Source organism: Dermacentor albipictus, chromosome 5 (genome assembly GCF_038994185.2).
Source record: "Dermacentor albipictus isolate Rhodes 1998 colony chromosome 5, USDA_Dalb.pri_finalv2, whole genome shotgun sequence".
Taxonomy (NCBI): Eukaryota; Metazoa; Arthropoda; class Arachnida; order Ixodida; family Ixodidae; genus Dermacentor; species Dermacentor albipictus.
In genome coordinates, this window is record NC_091825.1 from 97150780 (window position 1) to 97173490 (window position 22711).

At 44.6% G+C, this 22711-nt stretch overlaps 2 protein-coding genes across 5 annotated transcripts in view; one reads left to right on the forward strand and one right to left on the reverse strand.

Moving 5' to 3' along the window:
* LOC135917245 (acetyl-CoA acetyltransferase A, mitochondrial-like) overlaps positions 1 to 22711 on the forward strand; it is a 67074-nt gene that overhangs the window by 238 nt on the left and 44125 nt on the right. The gene's annotated exons all lie outside the window — the stretch shown is intronic.
* On the reverse strand, positions 970 to 21876 carry LOC135917272 (uncharacterized). 2 transcript variants are annotated; one of them, XM_065450820.2, is made up of 5 exons: positions 21753 to 21876; positions 6161 to 6228; positions 5086 to 5318; positions 2452 to 2520; positions 970 to 1347 (listed from the first exon to the last, which is right to left on the reverse strand). In XM_065450820.2, exons 2-5 carry the CDS (start codon positions 6219 to 6221, stop codon positions 1255 to 1257), a joined length of 456 nt encoding a protein of 151 aa, XP_065306892.1. In that variant the 5' UTR covers positions 6222 to 6228; positions 21753 to 21876; the 3' UTR covers positions 970 to 1254. The 2 variants fall into 2 exon arrangements, with proteins under 2 accessions (XP_065306892.1, XP_065306891.1); XM_065450819.2 differs by lacking the exon at positions 21753 to 21876 and adding an exon at positions 19553 to 19680.

Genomic DNA, 22711 nt, shown 5'->3' on the forward strand with positions numbered 1-22711 from the left:
TTACATTTGGTCTGTCCTTGCGTGGATTTTCGTTAGAGACGAGTCAGATGTATGCATGGTGCGCTTCTGGCATGGACCGCATTTAACAGACGGTGTTTTCAAACGGCTATATATGTCACCGGATGGCACGTTCGGACAACACTTAGGGTAGTGTTTCCAGCCCTCTATGAGGAAAGGACCAGGGTACTACTCGCCGCAGCAGAAGTGATCCTCGACGTGCAGCTTTCCGGCAGCGAACTCCTCGCGTACTCGGAGAAATGCATCGCAGCAGATGCCATGGCAGCCATGGCGCGAGGGAAATGTATGGCCCGTCAACTCTTTGCACACGTCTCGCACTTCGCTCCACACGCAGCCCGTGACGTCACGTTGTTTACGAAAGGGAAAGGATTCACCCAGCCAGGACAGACCTCTCAAGATAAAAGCCCTTTCAAAGTTGTGCAACCGCCCGGTGAGGCATGCAACGCGTTAGTTCATTTGCATCCCGTTTGAAAGCAGCGCTACTGCAACGAGCAAGCGGGGCGCGGGGTCGGCTTTTTGATATTTTTCGGGCTTTCTTTTAAACGCGGAAAAATTTCACTCGAGAGAGTGTGCGCACCGCAAACAATTCCAATTGATGTTTTCAAATGTGTTATAAAACATGGTGTTGACATATCTGGTGTAAGCTAATAAAAATGGTTTCCTAGTCAATCATTACAAAGTAATTAATTAAAAACAATGCAAGATGTACTGGACGCTTCTTCAGATTGCTGCTAACAAATACACAGTTGGTCTCACCAGTGCAAAAGGTTTTTGCTTCTTCCTAAATCTTGGTACATATTAGCTGGGATCCCCTGTATATATATAAGGCCACGTAAAGACCAGTGCCAGTTTGTCTAGTGTTTGAAAAAAGTGTGTGTTTAAGAAAGGCCCAGTCAACAGATGATATATTTTCTTCTATTGACAACAGTCGTCTAGTGAATGGTCACAACGTCAAACATAACGTCCTTTATTTTTTTGATGTGCGACTCTACAAATGCATGTATTCAGTATCATTCAACGAATGCTGGTGGACATATCTTATCGGGCAGCACTCCCAGGGCGCTTGTTACATGTATGACTGTTGCCACTGCAGAACGAACAGGTATTCAGATTATCGAACCACCACTGTGCATTCCCTTGTATTGTTCTCATTCATACACCTCAGTGCGTTTATTTACACATGGTCTTGTCGTTCCGGTAGAAGGTGCAGATTACCACATTCATTGCGCTTCCTAATTATGCGTCTTCGCCAGTCAAAATTCTGTGCATAAATATCTTGAAGGTCAGAGGTCCCATGTTTTTCAGGAATTGGACGATTCCGATGGCCAGCTAAGGAAGAGAATAAAAGGAGAGCTTAGTATCAGCAAGAATATATATATATATATATATATATATATATATATATATATATATATATATATATATATATATAGATAGATAGATACAGATATAGATATATGGAGCCATGTACCTTTGCCTGAAAGACGGACGGTCATCATTTTAGCACGCCTCTGACATTGTTTCTAGCGGCAAATCTTAGACCTTTATGCGTTACATGCCAGTCAAACAGCGGCCTTGTCTCTATGGGGTGTTCCTACGAAAACTTTTACGAAGACCTCGAGGGGCGCGGCTTTGCGCTCGCTACAGCCGCCCAATTTCCTTGTGGCGCACTCTGACAGCCAAATCCCCACAGATCCGCAGGTAATCACAAATTTCCGGAGCCAAAAGTGGACGGCTCGTATACGGAGAGTTTGCTTCTATTTCCCAGTTACGATGAGCCCGCTGAAACCAAACGTTTAAAAGTTAAGTAACGGATTTTTGTTATTTACCCGCTAATTACTACATGTCACCCATCACTCTGTGGTCGCCACCGCTGACGGAATGTCTCCGAAGGAACGGCCCTTTTATTTCAGAAGGATTATTTATCAATATTAAAATCTTTGCAGAAACACCCGGTATGTATCACATCCTGACGTATGCTTGCTGGTTGTCGTGTTGAATATTCGCTTTCCACCAGTGAAAATTAATGCATGTAAAATGTCACCTCTCTTATGTTGTACGGAAAACGATGGTTTCTCAGCACTATTTTAATGCGCTTATGGGGGCACGAAAATGCCCTACATGGTGCACGTAGATACCTTACGCCCATATTGTGTAATTTTTTTTTTTGCGATATACGTAACCGGAACTGTGATGTCCCAGCTTAAATAAGGTACTCTGAAGCTTAGCAACTGTATGCTTAGTTCTACTTTGCATGCGTCTTCACTGCATTATGGCATGTCTTCCATGTCCACTAAGTACCGTGGTCGGAACAATGTCACTAGTAATCCTTACTGGCACTATGATTCATGTCAGATTTGTAATGATTACAAGGAATATCTGACAGAGAGAAAAAAACTGTGATCTGTGTGTAGGAAATTAGGCAGTACTTACCGAGGATGCCTCACCGAGAACTTCATTGGTCTTTGCGATTATTTGGGCAGGTGTGATTTCTCCGGTAATCTGAAAGTAGAGCAAACGGAAATACCTTGCAATTAACTAGATCCTCCTCAATGGCACTTTGAAAAATAAGGATTTGCTACAGAGGATACACAAATGGACGCAAGTTTAATTGAAAATATCTTCTTCCCTGATATTTTGCTTTGTGAGCCCATGACAGGGGAGAATATTTATACCAGGTGCATTTTTTAGCGGCACAACATTTTCAAAAATGACCTGTTGCAGATAGCCCAATTCTAACCTTTTAACTAAATTGCCCGATGATGCGGACATTACTGCCACGAGAAATCAAAGTGCTCAATTGACTCAGTTAATTTAATTGCACTAAATAACTTTTTCAATGATTTACTTTACGGTACATATTGCAAATAATGATTTGTAGCTGGTGAGTTCGCAAGGCGTATTCACCAACGAATTCTCAGGGTGACATTATTTCCGAGATATTACCTTTCAAAGTTTGCGACAAAATGTGTTGGCGTTCCAGCTACTTTCGTGCTTCAATGCATAAAACAGCGTTCCCTTTTAAAAGAAAGTGGAACAATAGCACTTGTTTTACCGAAAGATTGACGGCGCATTTCCTAAAACCAATGCCATTCTCGAAATTCATTCCAAGTGATATGCTTTGCGAAATAGCTAGGTACAATTCACAAACTGCAATGTGTGCTGTAAGTTAGTTAGTAAAATGTTAATTAGTGAAATTTCGTTGATTAGGCGATTGCGCATTTCATTTCTCGTGGAAACAATGTCCATCCCGTCGAGCAATTTAGTCTGAGGGTCAGAATTGTGCTATCTACGGTAGATTATCTTAACCATATGGTGCAGCTAAAAATAAATAAATAAATAGACACCGCATATAATATCTGTCGTAGAGTGGCAGCGAGAGCTAGCTTCAAATGTTTGCGCAGCCCAAGGAGCTCCTGTTCTTCTCGCGAAGTACAAACAATAAGAATGCAAGGACTAATAGCCGGCCGCGCCATGGACCTGATTACTGTCCGATTATAAGACTTCAGCCTATATATCCACTTACAGAGTGTCCAAAATATCGTGCACCAACATTTAAACATATACAAATGCCTCGTAACGTGACAGAACTAGAGTAATGTTGTTTGCCGTCACTTGAGATACTCAGACTATTTCTTGCATTCCGTCGAACTACATGTCTTAATTATTTATGCAGATCCTCAAATATTTTAATTAGATGAAAAGAGTCAATGAGAAAATTGTATAGCAACATGCAAAACTCTCGATACAGCGTTATGTGGCTCATTATTTGCTACATAAATGTGTTTTTGCGAGCGCGAAAGAAACCCGCGAATACACGCAAAATTGCCGTGCGACTGGTCGCCTTTGAGTGTATTCTCGGGCTTCTTTCACGCTCGGAAAAGCACTTTTATGTAGCACGTATCGAGCAACAGAAAGCTGTATCGAGAGTTTTTTCATTCTGCTGTAAAATTTTCTTATCGACACTTTTCATCTAATTAAAATACTTGAGAAGCTGAATAATTAAGACTATCTATGTAGCTAGGCGGTATGTAAGAAATAGTATTGGTATCTCCAAGTGACGGCAAACAATATTTCCTTGGTTCTGTTCAGCTGCGTAGCATTTGCCTATTTTTAAATATTGGTGCATGATAGTTGGGACACCCTGTACATTCAAACAAAATTGTCTGAATATATGCGTATGTGACGCGAATTTGATTCCGCCCAGCACTGGAGAAATTCTAATTTTCTTTCTCTTGCCACTGAAAAGCACCACCTACCAAATGAACCAACTTGGCATCAGATAGGTTCATTTAAGAGCGCACATACCCAGTGAACGAAGTTGGAGTCAGAGGGGTTCATTGAAGTGCACCGCACCTATAGTAGCCCATACGCAGCGACGCGAGTTGGTCAACCCGGTTCCCTCAGCAGAGCAGCTCAGTGGCCTACCCATGAGACCAAGAACCTCCCAGTGACCCAAGATGGCGCGACAGACAGACAGACAGACAGACAGACAGACAGACAGACAGACAGACAGACAGACAGACAGACAGACAGACAGACAGACAGACAGACAGACAGACGGACGGACAGATTAGATAGATAGATAGATAGATAGATAGATAGATAGATAGATAGATAGATAGATAGATAGATAGATAGATAGATAGATAGATAGATAGATAGATAGATAGATAGATAGATAGATAGATAGATAGATAGGTAGGTAGGTAGGTAGGTAGATAGATAGATAGATAGATAGATAGATAGATAGATAGATAGATAGATAGATAGATAGATAGATAGATAGATAGATAGATAGATAGATAGATAGATAGATAGATAGATAGATAGATAGATAGATAGATAGATAGATAGATAGATAGATGCGTAAAGCATAATAGTGTTCATCGCATTAAAAGCCACCTTATGCGTGTACCCAGACAAAAGCGAGGGCGAAATAAAAATGATATGCCAACGTCACTAAACGGCAAACATGAAAGAGAACATGATCAACAATAAAGGCCTTGACCGTGCACTTGCTTATGACGTTATGTTATGAGAGGCAGTGCATGGGAGCGTCCGTACCGTGTCGCGCATGGCGCCGATGATAGTGCGCACGTTAAGCGCGTACACGAACTTCTCGAGGAGTCGGCGGAACCGGTGTTCCTCGGTGTCGTCACCCAGGTGGTCGGCCGACAGCTCGAGCAGCTCCTGCTGCCGCCGGATCTCGTCCACCAGGCGCTCGCGGCGCGCCGCCTCCGCCGCCGCCGATGCATCGACCGAGGTCTTCGCGGTTGGTGGACTGACCTTCAGCACGGCTGCAGGTGACCGAAATTAGGCACGGTGGAGCACGTTGTCAAGTACCTTTTAAATACACAGAGCCAGCAGGCACTGTTGCCCACGAAAGGACAAGGAAAAAAATCAACTGTGTTTTAGTATTCACTTGTAGAATTAGTAAGAAAAAGGGAAATGAAAATGTGGGAAGAAGCAACTTCCCGCTTGTGGGAGCCGAATTCACTACCTCAGCATAACGCGTGTGAGGCTCAACCGATTGCGTTACGGCGGCGTGTGTTACGATGAAGCTTGCCCTGTTCGTGTAAGAATAGCACAGAGAGCTATTGATTGAGACAACTTTGTCAACGTAAAAAATTTCACAGAGCTAAGCTGCTTTGGCACTTGCCCACGTGACCCTCCGTTGAGCATTTTAAACGGTGTTTGCCGCAATCAAGCTTCAAGAAAATTGAAATTACCCAGTTTTCATCGCTTTATATTTTTATTTTATATAATATTTCACTTATTGCACCTGCGTTTGCATATCATTTATTGAATGATTATGTCATACACTAACATTTTTTTACATCAATATGCCGCTTAATAATTTAGTTCATTCGTTGTTATTGTGTTACCTAGAGCACAAGCTAAAGTAAACGACAGGTACACCGACCAGGAAGGCAAGCACGTTCGTCCCCGTTAGCTTGTGCTGTACACAGCGCAAGGATACTGAACGTCCATGAACTAACCCAATTCATCGCCCTGCAAAATGTCAGTTCAGCTCATGTTTCGTTTAACTGAATTTGTTTATATAATTCTCACTTTATGTGTTGACCTCTTCAGTTATTTTGCTCTATGCTTTATGTGTGCACGGGAAACACGTACGTACCCGCTTGCGCTGCCACTATGGCGACGAGGACCGCGAAAACCAAGAGAGCTGCTCGAGCCATGGCGGACCTGCACGCAGCATACAAATGTCGCTCACTAGTGACATTAAGGTTGGTTACGAGGAAACATGCGTTCAATGAGAATTGAAACGGTCGTGTTGTTTGACTCAATGGCGAATCATTCAGAAGACATTCAGCGTACGAGTTTCTTATGGAACTCTGATTCGCAGATTCGACGGAGCCTCGAGAGAGGTCATGGAGACCGCGGGCGCTGACCCAAAGTCACAGCTTACGTGAGCGTCGTTTATCAAAAAACAAACTGAGGAGTTTGGCATGGCAATCATAACGACTCATCCACGTGAACAGATAAGTATTGATACAGATCACTCACTCTCGTTTCTGGCAAGAAACAACGTCTTACTCACCAATCGGAGAAAGCAAGTGACATATAAAACTGCTCGGAGATGAACATATCGCTTAGCATTGTTTACGAGGCGGACAAGCATGAATGTTGTTTATGCAAGGCGAATGCTGAAGGCACTGCCTGACACTATAACATAGCGGCCGAAGCGCCCCAGCAACAACAACACTTCACAACAACAGCAACACAGAGACCAAACGACATACTCACAAAAACTCCAGGCCCTTGTATAATCATGAGTGACTTTAACGAAGATCATCCACTCTGGGGAAGCCTCAGGACGAAACAACGAGGCACGAGTATTGTTGATCTCGCTGCCGAGCATGGACTAAGAGTTTTGAACGATGGCAGCCCGACTTATCTCCGAGGAGTGACTTACAGCAGCTGCTCGAATTTCACACCAGGGTCGCATAGCTTAAGTTCCAAAGTTCAATGGTTCACAGACATTGAAACTCATCGCAGAGACCATATTTCCACGTAAATAACTATCAGAGGCCTTCACTGTTCTCTTTACCCTGTGCTCTCAAGACAGGTAGACTGGCAAGCGTACCGAATTTTGATCGCGGAAATGTGCAGACAAGACCATCCCGAGCCCCTCGAAGACATGATCATCCAAGCTCTGCATTTTTCTATACGGACGTTTGTAACATCTACAAGACGCACACATTTCGACCAAGAATTGGGGAGGCTTCGGGTTATCCGCCGGCAGACCGAGAGATGATAGGCGTAATAAGTCCATTTATGACCTGAGGGAAGCCAGACGCTTTAAGAAGAAAGTTCAGCGTCAGATGAACAAACTTCAGGACCAACGATGAAAGAGCATCTGCGAATCACTGTACCCTCGCAAGCCGTTGTCCTCTGTGTAGAAAACTCATCAGTGTCTTCGTTCACCTCCACAAAAATGTCGTCTCTTCACAGCGCTGGCTCTACATCGAAGTCGTTTAGCTCGAGCTTGAGGTCACGGGACAATTTTGTGCGAAATTTGCTGACTACTTCGTTCTGCTGGCTGACTTTTCACTACATGACGTTCTCATCGCGAGAGATTGGACCGTGGAAGTGCCTTTCTCTGTGGAAGAATGGCAAGCGGCCTTGGCTGCGCGCAGGCGATCGTCGTTACCCGATCCTGATGGGGTAACCTACGCTGCCTTAAGGCGTCTAAGTTCAGCAGCACAACGTTGTCTTCTGGATATATTCAATCAATCTTGGCGTAACGGCATGGTCCCTAATGGTTGGAAGCGCAGCCGACTGGTGCCTCTACTGAATCCTGGGAAGTCTCCACTGGACCTTACAATACAAGCCGATTGCACTTGCGAGTTGCATTGGTAAGATCATGGAGAGGATGTTAACACGTATTGAATGGTACCTCGAGTACTACAACATTTACCCTAAGGTTATGGCTGGTTTTCGACGTGGATGGTCTTCAACTGACAGCGTCATTGATCTCGTGACCTCTGTGGAGCAACAAAAAGGTATGAAGTGCTTGTCTTTGGCACTCTTCTTACGTTTAAAAGGTGCCCACGAGGACGTAACCCATGAAGCCATTCTCCAAGCTCTAGATGCTGCATAACTTGTAAGCCACGACTATAGCAGGATTAGGAGCTATCTTTCACGGAGATCTGTGTTAGTCGTTACAGAGGATGACCCCAGAAGAAGATATATCTCCTGTCATGGTGTCCCACAAGGCGGAGTGTTGAGCCCCACTCTTTCCAATCTCGTTCTAGTGGGGCTCGCCGAAACGCTGCCACAGACTGCTCATGTCTCACTCTACGCTGACGTTATTTGCGTCTGGACGTCCGGCGTGAAAAAGCCACCTGGGCATGCCTGAATACAGAAAGCGGCAACTTTAACAGCGAGATACAGAAAATGGGTGCTACTGGTATTTACACGAAAACTGATGTGTTTCTACCCGGGGTGTATTGAGGCCCAGTCAATTGCGTGGAAGAAAGCTCACAGGTTCTTAGGTGTTATTGTGGATTGAGACTTCACCTGGAGTACGCATGTCTCATACATGAAGAAAAACCTCATTTGTATTGCGGATATGTTCAGATTCGTAGCTGGAAAATTGTGGGCACCATCCGTACGCTCTTTGTTGCAGCTAAACACGGCACATTTTCTGGGATTTTTGCGATATAGTCTTCCTGTTTTGTCCAACATATGCAAGACTAATCTCCTTGAACTACTGAGCGTACAAGCCCAAGCACTGCGGACATGTCTTGGCCTCCCGAATGTTCTTCGACAGTTGCAACGATTGTCATTGCACAGGAGCACCCGGTCACTACTCATATCTTCGGTGAGACCCTAACAGCGCACATTCGACACCTTTTTCGGCTGCCATCCCACCATTTAGCTAATTTGAGAGCGCGAAGACCGCAGGCTCCATTCTGTGGTATTGTGACGAGAAACCATGATTCGATGTCATCCGGCTTCAAGCCTGCGAAACGCCCAATATCGTCATGGTGGTGTCTCCGGCTAATTCACGTGTGCCAATCAATTCTTGGTATTGCTAAGGAGGCAGAATTGTCACCGCTAGCCCTAAAGCAGTCGTCTCTGCTTCTCCTCAACGAGTCTTATTTTGACCGCATACACGTTTACACGGATGGTACCACCAATTCAAACAGCTCTACCAGAGCAGTAGCTGTTCCATCAGACGCCGTCTTTTGCAGTTTAAATATTCGCACTATACAACGTCGACAGCAGCAGAACTTGCGGTTCTGCAGGTGCACTCAAGTACGTGCTCCAGCAACCACCAAATCGTTGTGCCATTTTCTGCGACTCCAAAGCAGCCCTACAAACTCTGCAGTTTGCCCTACGTCATGCGTTACACGAGCAGCTAGTGTACAAAATAAGGCACGCTCATAATCACGTGCTCCAGTAAGGCCACGACATCGTATTTCAATGGTTGCCAAGCCATTGTGGAATTGTCGGCAACGACAACGCAGATGAAGCCGCACGTTCAGCTCACCAAAAGCATCAGCGGGTTTCTATACCACTTTCAAGAAATGATGCTGCATGACAACTTCAATCACTTGCTCGCTACATCACACTTCCACGATGGAATTCATCTGGTTTCACCAACTAACCCTTGTACACTCTCGACCCTAACTTGAGACTTTACCTGCCACCAGGACTCCCCCGTCGCGGCACAACTTTACTGTGTCGTATGCGGTCGGGCGTGACATTTCCAAATTCCTATTCGTTCCGGATACGAATGGCCAACAGTGCGGCGTGCAATTTTCGCAGGTGCCATGAGACTCTAGCGCACCTTCTGTGTCACTGCCGATTCTTTGACGCTCAACGACGTACTTATAAAGCGAAACTCAACCTGCTAGACCATAGAGCGCTCACAGAAGAAAAGATCCTTGGACCATGGCCTATGCCTTCTTGCATGCAAGAGGCCACAAAAGCCCTTCTGCTTTTCTTGAAGCACACTGGATGGTATGAACGCTTGTGATAGTGGAGACTCCTCTGCGACTGACTGAATGACTATGATTTTTATTTTCTCTCCTTATCTGTTCTTGACTTTTTCCCTCCCCAAGTGTAGGGTAGCCAAGCAGGCACGTCCTTGCTTAACCTCCGCTAGCTGTTTCTCTTCATTTCTCTCTCTCTCTCTCTCTCTCTCTCTCTGTTCGGTTCTTGTGGCCTTAGGTTGTCTGGATCACAGTGAATGAATCCGTATTGGAAACGTTGTCAGGAGCCTGTGAGAATTTCAAAAGAGCCTCGATCCGAAGGCAAAAGTTTGAGTCCGTAGTATAGATCAATTCGCTTCAGAAAACATGGTATAGTCGAATAAAGTAGAGCCGACTATCTCAGTAATCAAAAACAGATCTGACCATGCCGGCACAAACGGGAAATTTTATGTGATTCACTGACGCGAAAATTCAATATTTTTCTTAAACAAATTGATTTAATATTTGGAGTTTTACGTGCCAAAACCACTTTCTGATTATGAGGCACGCCGTAGTGGAGGACTCTGGAAATTTTGACCACCTGGGGTTCTTTAACGTGCACCTAAATCTAAGCACACGGGTGTTTTCGCATTTCGCCCCCATCGAAATGCGGCCGCCGTGGCCGGGATTCGATCCCGCGACCTCGTGCTCAGCAGCCCAACACCACTTAAACAAATTGTATCGCGTCGCTAATTATTTATGCACATATTGGACAGCATCATATGTACATGCGACATTATCCTAAGCAATGATATTTATAGCTATTAAGATGGTGTTAGCACTTGCAACGATATAGGCATTACATTGGGCTACTATAGGTCACGTAAAAAAAATCTAACGCACATGAACATGTGAATGTGCTACACATCAGAGTATTTATTGAAAAGAAAATGACACGAAAGGAAGGACAGCGACAGCTCGCGCAAATTCAACGAATACCAACTTTGCCTCAGAACATAGCTCACAGCCTCGTGGGTAAGAACCATGTCTCGAGCCAACAACAACCACCTTTATTCTTCCTTCTTTGCGTTTCTTCGGTTTAACCTGTTGACTTTAGAAGCGTTGCTCAAGAGGACAGCGTTTCTTCTTTTTCGGGTATGTTTCACTGTTGCCTTCATCCTTTCCCTTTTTAATATCAAATACTGTTTAACTGTACATTGCACAATAAGTCAAGCGCGCAAACCCGGACGCAAGCGAAACGAGATGGACAGCACGGACGCTAGCTATAAAGTGAAAGGTCACATAGTGGCATAAAGCAAGGCACAAGACTTGATAGTTGATATTCGTCGTGTGTGTCGTTCTTCTTGTTCTGCTTCTTTCCTTGTCTGCGCGCCTGGCTTCCCGTATCGAGAGTTTCTACGATCTTCTCAATTTTCAATCGTCCAATTCCTTAGCTACCTCTCTGTGGCTTTTTTTTGTCTTTCTCGCCATCGGTCGTCGAGTCAGCCAACACGCCGAAGCCAGTTGTGTTGTGAGCAGCCGCTTCGCCGTTATGCCATAGGTTCTGTCCTCTCGTATAAAATAAATGGCGTATATACCTTAACGTTTAATCTTCCTTTGTTTTCTAGAAATACCATATACACATGGGCTAATGAAAAGGCCATCGATGTTTTTTATGAATAAGTATGCTGGCCTGTAAGAATCGTCACATTCGACGATGCTCCGCCGCTTGTTTAGTGGACACATAAAGAACCTCGATCCTATCCCTCGCAAAGATAAACCTTGGCCCTGACGAAACCCGCTCACCTTGTTGAAACGTTGGCTCTAGGACGACGCGCCCCTTGTTTGTCGGTTTCTCATCGGTTCTAGATCTTCCTGCGACCTTTTGGTCTTGCTTGGATGTGAAAGCGCTGTATTTACTCGCCAGTTATCTCAGTGATGAGAGCTTTGTTTGTTTACTTGCTTGCTTGCTTGCTTGCTTGCTTGCTTGTTTGCTTGTTTGCTTGCGCGCTCGCTTGCTCGCTCATTCGTTCGTTCGTTCCTTTCAGATAATGGTTTCCATGTGAACTAATGTTCGATGTATACGCTATAGCTGTAAGTTTTGCGGCGTGTATGAGTTCAGGAGTCCTTATTGGCATTTATTACGTATATGCACAGCAATCATAACAGGGAGTGTAGCACTGTAGCGAACGTTGCCTTGCCGAAGAAAGAACGGTGGCTTGGTGTGCGTAATCTATCTATCTATCTATCTATCTATCTATCTATCTATCTATCTATCTATCTATCTATCTATCTATCTATCTATCTATCTATCTATCTATCTATCTATCTATCTATCTATCTATCTATCTATCTATCTATCTATCTATCTATCTATCTATCTATCTATCTATCTATCTATCTATCTATCTATCTATCTATCTATCTATCTATCTATCTATCTATCTATCTATCTATCTATCTATCTATCTATCTATCTATCTATCTATCTATCTATCTATCTATCTATCTATCTATCTATCTATCTATCTATCTATCTATCTATCTAAAGCCGACTCAGTGACGCAAGCTGTCTAATACTTTAGGCCACCAGGTATGGGCTCGCAGCGGTGGTGCCGTCATAGTCGTTCCGTTGTCGTATTCCAGCTTCGTCATCTGACTCTTGTCATACCGTCCTCTCACCCCCTAGTCCTCATACAGTCCTCATGCATTCGTCATCATACCTTCGTCATGAGGCCGTCGGGGTAGTGCCGTCGTCTGCCCCCAGCTTCATCATTCGATTATCGTCATGTCGTTCCTCCCTCGTAGTCAAACAGACTTCATGCATTCGTTGTAATACCACCGTCGTGTTCGTTCCATCGTCGTCATTTCTGCATCGTTATTTGACTCGCCATGCCTTTGTCGTTCCGCCATCCTTGTCATACACTCCACTCATCATCATCTCGTTGTCCTTTTACCGCTGTCATAGTCGTCGTCGTCGTCATGCATTCATTATCATACTGTCGTCGTGATGGAGTCATGGTCGTTCAATTACCATCATTATAGCTTCGTCATACGACGCTCGTCGTGCCGTCGTCATCACACGGCCTCACTCGGTCCATTGATGTCATTCCTTTGTCGTCATTTCTATCGTAATCATGCTGTCGTCATTCAATCGTGATTAAGCCACCGTTTATGTGCCAACGTCGTCATCGCGTCATCGTCATACAGTAAACGTCACGCATCCGTTGTCAAACCGTCGACGCCGTGCCGTCGTATTCCTATCATCGTCATAGTTCCAGCTTTGTCAGCTGATGGTAGTCACACCATCGTCGTCACGCAATCGACGTCATGTGCTCGCCGTGATCGCATCGTCCTCGTGCCAAAAGTTGTGACGCTGTCGTCCTAATAACTTCGTTATGATTCAGAATTGTCATCTCGTTGTGATCATGCCGTCACACCGCATTTGCTATTCCATCGACTTGATTCCTTGGTCATTCCATTGTCGTCACTGCGTCTTCGACGCGCCGTCATGCTTATGGGCGACCTTGGCAAGCGAGCGCCATAGCAAAGTGGGCTGATAGCGGAGACAGTGTATATGCCACACGTAGCCGAAGCAACGGTAGTCTCGAAAGCACCACTACTGATTTAAAATAAATGTCACCTCAGCATTACGGTGTGTTACTACATTGTTTGAATGTTAATCGCATTAACGTCGACAGTAATCGCGAGATAAATTCTGCAGGAATATTTTTGCAGACCAGCCTATACTACAATACCACAACAGTGTGAAGACGCGATGGAAGCGCTAACTTCCACTAGACACCTTTCTTTTCCCTTTTTTTACCCTTCTTTAATGTAGACGCATCGCTTTTGAAGTAAACGCTTGCCTGAAATCGGTGCCTCGTCCACGTCTATAATTTTACTGCCCTCGCATTTTTGTGCGCTGGTTTACAATATCGCTGAGGAGACTGGAAAGTGCTGGTAGAAAAGCCCATATTAAGTGGCAAACGTCTGCTTTATCCACTGGAACCGATGAGTTAAGACACGTTTCCTGTGAGGCTTGTGGCGAGCTTCATGCCAAGGTGACCGCCAGTGTAAGAACCAATCCGGGCTGCAAGCTTCTTTTGGCACACCATCCACGCAGAATGAATGGGGAGGCAGCAGCCACATGGTAGAACAAGGGGATGTATCCTGTGGGTGGAAATTTGTACGGGCCCGGAGTAGGGTGAGTGGTTGGGGCGGGAAGAGAACCGGCTCGTGTTTGCCGTGTTCCTCCTGCACGCTTGTCACTAAGAATGCTGTGATTTGATGCTGGCACGTGTGTTACGATGAATAGCGTTAACCTCGTGGTTTTCGGGTGCCTTGAGAAACATTGCACTGTAATGTACTGGCTGGTGCTCGTGTATAACCTATAAAAAGAGGATGTGCCCCATATGAAATAATCATTCATGAACACATTAAAATACCATGTAAAAGCCCCTGTGTTCTCATATAAATATATTATCGGCTGTAACATGCCAAAACCATGATATGGGTATAAAACATACCGTGGTGAAAGCAATAATGCGAACAATGCCACATAACACGCTGACATTAGAGAGACCCCCGCAAGCAACTACAAGCACTGCAGTAATACTGCATATACACATCAACAGTGAAACTACACAACGTTCTTATAAAAAAAAACTTCTTTTTTTATGTTGGGTTCATAACACTCAACAATGCCGCGGTCTTCAAAACTTTTTAATGCTTATAAAAGCGCACTTTCGTGCGGCTCCTGTTGGCTACGGGCTCAATGATTCCTTTATAGTGGTTAGATTTTTTTAACATGCGTCCGGTGCACGGCAGATAGGCGTTTTTGCATGTCAACCCTATCGCCGCGCTGCCGCTGCGGCTGGCATCCAATCTGCGCGCTCGAGCTCAATTTCTAAAGAGGACACCAGTTTAGAGATATGCGTTCCCAAAGTTTTCAATGAGATTCACTGGTGTTCTGGCAACTTTTTAGCTTCAGTGCATAAAAAGGAGTTTTGCTAAAGAAGTTGAAGAACAGAGGATTTTTACGGCTAGTTTAATTGCGCTTGTCTAAAAACTGGTGCTAGTTTCAAAATTCATTCCAAGTGGATGTACCTCATGAAAACGCTGGTTTTAATTCCGGTATTGCAATGTGTGCGCTAAATTATTTAGTTGTAGATTAGCGAAGTTTTGTTAATTAGTTAATTACGGGGACTGATTTCCAGTGTATGTAATTGTATATGTCTTCGTGTATTCCAGCCCAATATGTATATTTGTGTGAAATGCTGCAGGTGAATTTTGTTTTAATTCTCTTAGCAGTAAAATAAAACACCCGCTATATTGTACGGGGAACGTAGGCTAGTTATCGCGCATAACGTTAAAATCACTGCAATAAACATTACATATACAAATGTAACGTCATGGCAAGGTCACGTGGTTAGCTCGTTAGGCTTGTACACAGAAAAGCCAGGATTGTGTCCTGAGGTGCTGCATTGTTCTGTTTCGTTTTCTTTTTCTCTCTTCGCTTGATGTTCGTTACATCGAACGCCATGCGTCAACCGGCGCTATAAGCATTTCTTTAACAGCTATCATTCAATACAAGATTACAAACGACAGTCTGTATATAAGAACGTAACCAGTGGATGAAAAGAAAAGAGAGATTCTGCAGAACAGGTTACTGTGACTCACTTACATTAAGTGCAACTGGCAACTATTCACTGTATTCAGACTAAAAGTGTTGTGTGGCAAGCGTTAACCGGCAAAGCGAAGGCCGCTGACCAATATCACAAGTGGGGCTATTCGTACGCCACGTTGTTATGCACTCTGCAAGCGGTGATGAACATTCAGTTATTCGTGGTTATTCTCCGTACAGGATAGGTCAACCGGCAGACATGAGTACGCGGGCACATATGCAAACCGCGATAGCACGGCGTAAAAAGTGGGAAAGATAACAGCCACTCTAGAGCGAGAGCAAACGCAAGACATCGCGTGACATTATGGCGTCAGGTAAAGGCAGCCCCCCTACAATCATTCATAGGTGACGCGCGTCTTTCACTCTCGAACTATCCGTCACAAGTTTATTTTTTTCGTTCATCGCAAAGCTTTGCATCATTGCCGGGATCATCTTGCCGCTAAAATTTGCACTTGTGGAAGAATTACTTTGCAGTGACTCTGCACATGGCAAAACTGCCGCCGGGACAAGCATGTTCGTCATTCTTGATTGATTTATTTGATGCCTGAGCAATTAAACTTGCTGTTTCGACAAGCCAAACCGTCCACTACAGTTAAAGCACAACAAGACCATCTTTTGCCATGGCTTTCACATGCCAGGAACTCACCCACTCTGAACGACCGCCATGTTGGTATCCAAGGTCAGGCTATAGTCACACACATTTCCAGACACCTCACTTGACCCTAAAGATTGCTCCACTACTGTGCTTGGATACTATTGGTTAAAATCCTGGCACCTAAGGTCGCATTTTCATGGGACTAAATGCGATAACGCCTATGTGTACTACTTTTTCACGATGCACTTTGTGCGTCGTTATTGTAGCAGCTGGTGAATATTGAAACTTTTCTGGATAATATTCACTTTAGGTGTCCGCCGGAAGTAAAAGTATCTGCTGTGCACAGTTCTGTATAGTTCCAATAGCGCCAGCCTATTAACCAGGTTAGTGAAGAATAGAATTACCCCCAATTAACATGTAGACTTGTCAACGTTCATGCCGTTTGCTAATGCGGACGAGACACCTGGGAATTATGCGGTAGGGTTACAGATAATTGCTAGCTGTTGGTGTTTAACTTCCAATAAAGCGCCGCCACGTGTTATGGGGGACGCCGTGGTGGAGTGCCGCGGGTTATTTTTGCGCTTTCATGAATAATCGAAGTTTGCAGAGGCGTCTTTTTTTTTATTTCCTTCACTTCCCAGCACACTCTTTCGAAGGGGCTAGTATAACGCTACCGGAGCACTGTCGCCAACTCATTCCTCACTACTTCATGACGAGCTCGCTCTTGGACAGCTTGGTGCAGTTATAATGAACCTGTTAAACGGCGAACAATATCGCGTTCGAATCAATACTGCGGAAACTAGGGGGGTCTATGATATATAAGTGCGACTGAACGAGGACGGAGGAAGAAACAGATACACAGAGAGAGTGCTTTTTCTGTGTATCTGTTTCTTTCTACGTCCTCGTTCAGTCGCGCTTATGCACTCTATCATGGATTATAACCAACTAGCCCACCAGCATGTTTTAACCTAGGGGGATCAAAGTTTACTTCGTGAAAAATCTTCAAAGCTGACAACTCTTGCTATATTGTGTCCAATTGCTCCCGCGTATACGTTTTAAAAGAGCATAACGGGTGAGATAGATTAGTGCCTCAAGCAAATGAAAACGCCTGGTCACCAACTAGAGCAAGTCGCCCTCTGATGAGCTATACCGCTTGTTCTTACAACACAAGTGACACATTCGCCCAATATCTTTGGGGAGAAACGAACGTAAGGACAAAGGCAGGAGGTTTACATGAGCACAAAATAAGGTTTCCTACCCTATACACTGGACAACGGGTGAGGGAGTAGACAGGTAAGAAGAAACGAGACAACGGGAGAGGGAGTAGAAAGGTAACAAGAAAGCAGAGACACAACGCACTCACACACGTGCACAGATGTTGAAACAAGTTAACATCAGTCGGTACTAAAGCCATATGCACGAGTCAGCTACACTGTCGTCACCCTCTGCAGCAACTACTGGTGAGGTCGGCACTGCAAAACACTTAGCTTCGCAATCAGTCGGTGATCAGCAAATACTTGCGCAAGCCGTGCGTGTGGGTATTAAAAGCTCCTGTGCGATACGTGCCTTTGTGACCCAAGGACTGAGGTCGGATGGGAGCGATGGAGACTGTGTACCATAATTCGTATTTCTTCCCATGTGAACCACATAGCAGGTGACTTCTTCATCAGAAGTGAAATCCAAGAACCGATGTCGATATTTGCAGTTATTCCTCTAAGGAGCTTTCTTACCGATGCGGGGGTAATGATTGAGGTAAATGGTCGATGGTCATCAAGGTCATCAAACCTACCATAACTTAGGCTCTTAAACAGCGTAAGCCTTAAAAATATTAAAATATTACACGAATAATGCCAGAAATATACATGAATAAATCATAAAGGAAAAGTATAAGTAACAACCAAGAAAGGAACGTTATGACTTTATGAGATGAGAAGCAAAAATGAAAAGAAAATGACAGTTACAAGTACATGACAGAAGCTCACAACACGTACAAAGGCAAATAAACACTGCTTCAAAAATAATCTTGCTCATTGTGGCATCAAATCTGCGGAAAAAAATCAAATCACACACATTGCCACGAGGTGTTCGTGTCCACAGGTGAACACTTAGTAAAGTTTATCGTTGCAAACACATGGTACAGTACAGGTATGCTCAAATGAACCAAGTTGTGCTTAGCATCGAAGCACGCGAGGGTTAACCACACATTTCTCGCTGCCAACTGTCGTCAGCATTTCGGACTTCTCGAGGTTTCGTATTCAAAGGCGCTACTTAGTGGTGAGGTGTTGAATCAAAGATATATTTGGCCATGCTCAACATCTGCGAGGATCACGGAAAGAATGGCCGACCTTCGTTTCACTTGTTCCTTTCAGTTTCGATGGTCTACTTATAATTTTGTGACTGAGCTTCTGCATAGCCACAAAAATGGATTCATTGATGCGTACTTGCAGTAAGCAAATGGGCAAACTAGTTTCTTCGCAGACCCATACGTGAAGTAATCGCAGACAAGGCTAGTGTGCTCAGGCCAAATCTTCACCGAGTCGATGCACTCAGGTAATATTCAGAGTAAGCGCGTACACTATAGGAAAGGTTCGCGATTTTGCTAGTGCGCCCTGAAAATTGCAGATGACCACTAGCTACGCGAAGTTATCCCTAACCAAAACGAGATGTTGGTGAATTTGCTTGAACATGCACATTAAACTGTCGGTCTCTTTCTTGATCCCGATATTGGGATGACTGTACCGCTCAGGTGGTAATCATGGTTTTGGTTCCCGCGCATTAACGAATTGTTTCGTTCAACAGCGAAGCTTTTTTCTTGAAAAGTCTATCGACCGGTTTGATTTGCCGCTTCCTGCTACATTCAGGTAGATGATGACTGTTATTTTCGCAGAAGTGACACCTCTGACTTTGCGGACGTGCTTACATAACAACGTGGACCAAACCAAAAACGAGAGGACAGGAGAAGCAACACCTTTATCAACCTGCTTAGCTAGACGCCTCTATCGGATCCCTACCAAAACCACCAGTTTCGCAAGTGAACGCCGTATACAAGGAATTTGAAGGCCCGCTATAGTCGATATGACTTGTTATGTTTAGGCCACCAGTGAAGTGGTCTCCTTTGCCGCCAAATCTCACAATACGGGCTGGACATCCGTTCTAAACCCGGTGAATGAACATCGGAAATATCCATAGCGCAGTAATTTCAGCCACAACGTTTACAAACGGACCTGTCTACATGTTTAGGAATCACCAAAAATGACAATGACAACTACAACAACAACAACCAAGTGAGTGACAACAGAGGCATACCTTTTTGACCAAGGCTTATGTCGACTCGCTGCAGAATATTTGCCGGCGGTTCTTGTAGGCTGCAACATTATCTGGCTCATATATAGCTAGCTCCATGGTCGCCGCTGGCGCTCTCTCGCAGGAATCGCCGATAAGCACATGCTTACTCCCCGCCACCAAAAATATCGCTTCGCCCCCCACCCGGCCCCCACCTCTTTCATGCCCAGTGCCCGCGACGCAGTAGCGAGAAAAAACAGCACGCGCAGCCGCTGCACAGATTCGATTTGCACGGACAGAGGTGCAGAAAAACACCCACCAAACCCCCATTCATTCAGCGTATTGACTTTGGTTTGTACCCGTTTTGTTTTTTGTTTCTGTACTTATCAGATGGTGATTGCTAATCATTTGCGGAGTTTCCCTTTTTTTCCGATTGTTTTTGAGATTACGTTCACAAAAAACAACTGACGGCTTCACTACATGCCCGTTTACACTGCTGTCAGCGTTAATGAGTCTGTGTTCACAGGGAGCATTGTTCGAAGGCTCGGGAAAGCTTGCAAGCGAGCCTGAAAACGGTGCTGCTCGATAACGGCAATCACGAAAACGAGGAACCACTGCAGCAGCAACAAAAACAAAAAAAACCTACTTACTTCCTCAGGCACCGATGAAATTTCTAGCATTCAAAACATGCGAATTACATTTCTATTATTCATGGCGAAAAAAAATTATTTGTGGCGTACAGCTGGCCAGTACCTATTTCTTACAATACTCATAACTCCTTAGCTATGTCGCGCCTAAATTCACTGAGAATGAGAATTCAAGTTTGGGCATGCGAATAATACGATGAAGCAAGCGGAGAGAAAGACTTAACTTGGTGATGCGCCGCGTTATTATCAGCAATGAGAAAGTGCCTGATTTCTTGCGTGAAGGGATGTCTCGCTGCTTCTACTCGCAATTCTGTGCGGAAGTGAATTGATAGACACGTGGTAGCTTATTTTTGCCTTAAGAAGTGAAATGCTCAGACGGAGGTACTTGCCGACCCAGACCTCCAAGCTGCCCGCTTAAACAATCACGATTATCATTACCGTCACCACCACCTTGAGTCATAGCCGCAAATTATCAAACTATGCCGCAGTAACGCTGCTGTTTAATCTACCCATCAAGAACACTGTGCTTTATCTCAAGCTAACACCGGAATATAACAAATGGCATTCCTTTAATTAAACATCTGCGAGGAGTAGTTGACGCGTTCTGGTAGCATGAGTGAGTGTTACATAGCCTTAATTAAAGGGTTCTAAGCACTAATGACTTCAGCTCAAAAAGAAAATATCGTGTGTTTAGTTCCACAGACAAGTAGCTTGCTACAAAGCTTGTAATGTTCAAAAAACAAAGATGAATATTGAATTCTTGTTCTAGAGAATTCCGGGTCACCATATAGTGACGTGCAATTTCCGTAACCATACTACTATTGCAACTGCAACAGTAATTATGGTTACAATTACTATTGAATGCACAGAGCAGACGAAGTGTGGGCCTCGGCAAGGGGTTCTCAGCAACACCCTGTATAGTCGCTTTGGGAAAAAACCTCAAGAGCCACGTGAACTCCATTGTAACTTTGGTGTGTTCGTCGACTAGCAATGGTTCTAATGTTACTGTATTGCTTGAATATTTACATAAGCTTCATTTGAGATTTCCGAGAAGTCCGCTTCAACGAAACGATGTGTGCTTCTAACGCCTCTCGTAAAGATTTTATACACTTAACGAATCTGCAAGCAGGTCTTCCTGCTCAAACTGCTAAATGTTACTTATACTGCGCTCTAGCCTTTGCCGCTGCTCGTTATCGGTGGGCCTTGACGAAAATATCTCCTGAAAGTGACAGGAGAGGTCGACAGCGTTGACACAAGCCTATTTTTGTCTCCAAACGGGAGGTCATCTATGCACGCCGCACTCCATAGTATATGCACTCCCATAAGCGATTGCATTATAACAAGATACAACTCAAATGTTTGCAAGCTGCTTCAGTCTTGCAAGCAGAATGTCGCTCAGTATTCGCACATAAAAGAGAGTTCCCCAACACGCAAGTTTCATATAGCGTCGAAGCCTCCGAGGGTCCCGTTGCAGTCTTTGACTTTGGGACCCTCGTCTGCATATTGTATCTTACTAATGCATTGTATTTAAAGAATAATAAACTGAAACTGAAACTGAAATGTCGGCACTTGCTTACCTGTGTGCTAGAACGCCAGTGGACGAATGTGTGATTAAACGTCAATTTCGCTTCTCGCCAGCGAAAATCAGCAAAGTGGTGGCGAGATCGAACCTTCCTTCCTTCGTTTGATACTCACCGATATCGGCTCTCATACGCTCGAGTTTTATCTTTTGACTCGCCGCACTGCTTGGAGTGTCGTGCATGGGGGGGTGATAAAGGTGTGCCCGCTGCAAACCTCCCCCATCCCTGCGGCATTGGTGGGGCAAGACGTGCAGGGTGCCGTAGAAGAAAACAGTGCGACGACAAACATCCGAGCACGCAGTTATCTTTCGCACGTGGCCCATATTTTGAAGCACCTGCCCCTGTTGTGGCCGAGCAGCCACGGCTCCTTGGCCTTGTGCTCGCAGGCCGAGATACGCAGTGCCATCGTGCGGATTACTGTCGTGTCGTCCAGGCGCATCGGCACGGCAGATGTGTGCGTCCGAAGTTCGAATCACGTAAACTTTAGATAGGCCTAAACGTCAGAGATGTTGCAGCTTCGTAGAACCCATTTCGTGGACGAGACACGAGTCAGAGAAAAAAGAAGCGACAAGTTATTCAGAAAAAAAAAAGAAAAAAGAGATCCGAGAAGACAGGCACGCCGAAGTCGTTACATCCAGAGTTGCGTTATCGCGACTTACGCTTTTTGCGCAACCTTCACTAGTCCTGCAGGTAATATACCCGCATGCCAGATTTCTTCGCGAAAATACTAGTTGGCTTGTACCTACCTGGTTTCATATACATTTGAGGCAGTGCTCCTCTTGCACGTAACTACAAACGTGCCATAAAAAAATATTTTGTTGCTCTTGCGGTGTAATCCAGCGGCTTCATTCTTCCTGCAAGCCTTTGGTGGTGCGCGGCTAGCAACTGCAACACAAATGATCGCTGAAAACTCAGTGGACTACGCTGAAAAAACGACACTTTGGAGGCAACCGACC

What these genes read in the sequence shown, in the direction of transcription:
- LOC135917272 (XM_065450819.2), bottom strand. Translation starts at nt 19,632, where the DNA reads ATGAGCCAGATAATGTTGCAGCCTACAAGAACCGCCGGCAAATATTCT. An exon ending in CATAAGCCTTGGTCAAAAAG is followed by an intron (nt 6,229 to 19,552) that starts GTATGCCTCTGT and finishes TGCTGCGTGCAG; the next exon opens with GTCCGCCATGGCTCGAGCAG. An exon ending in TTCTCGGTGAGGCATCCTCG is followed by an intron (nt 1,348 to 2,451) that starts GTAAGTACTGCC and finishes TCTCTTCCTTAG; the next exon opens with CTGGCCATCGGAATCGTCCA.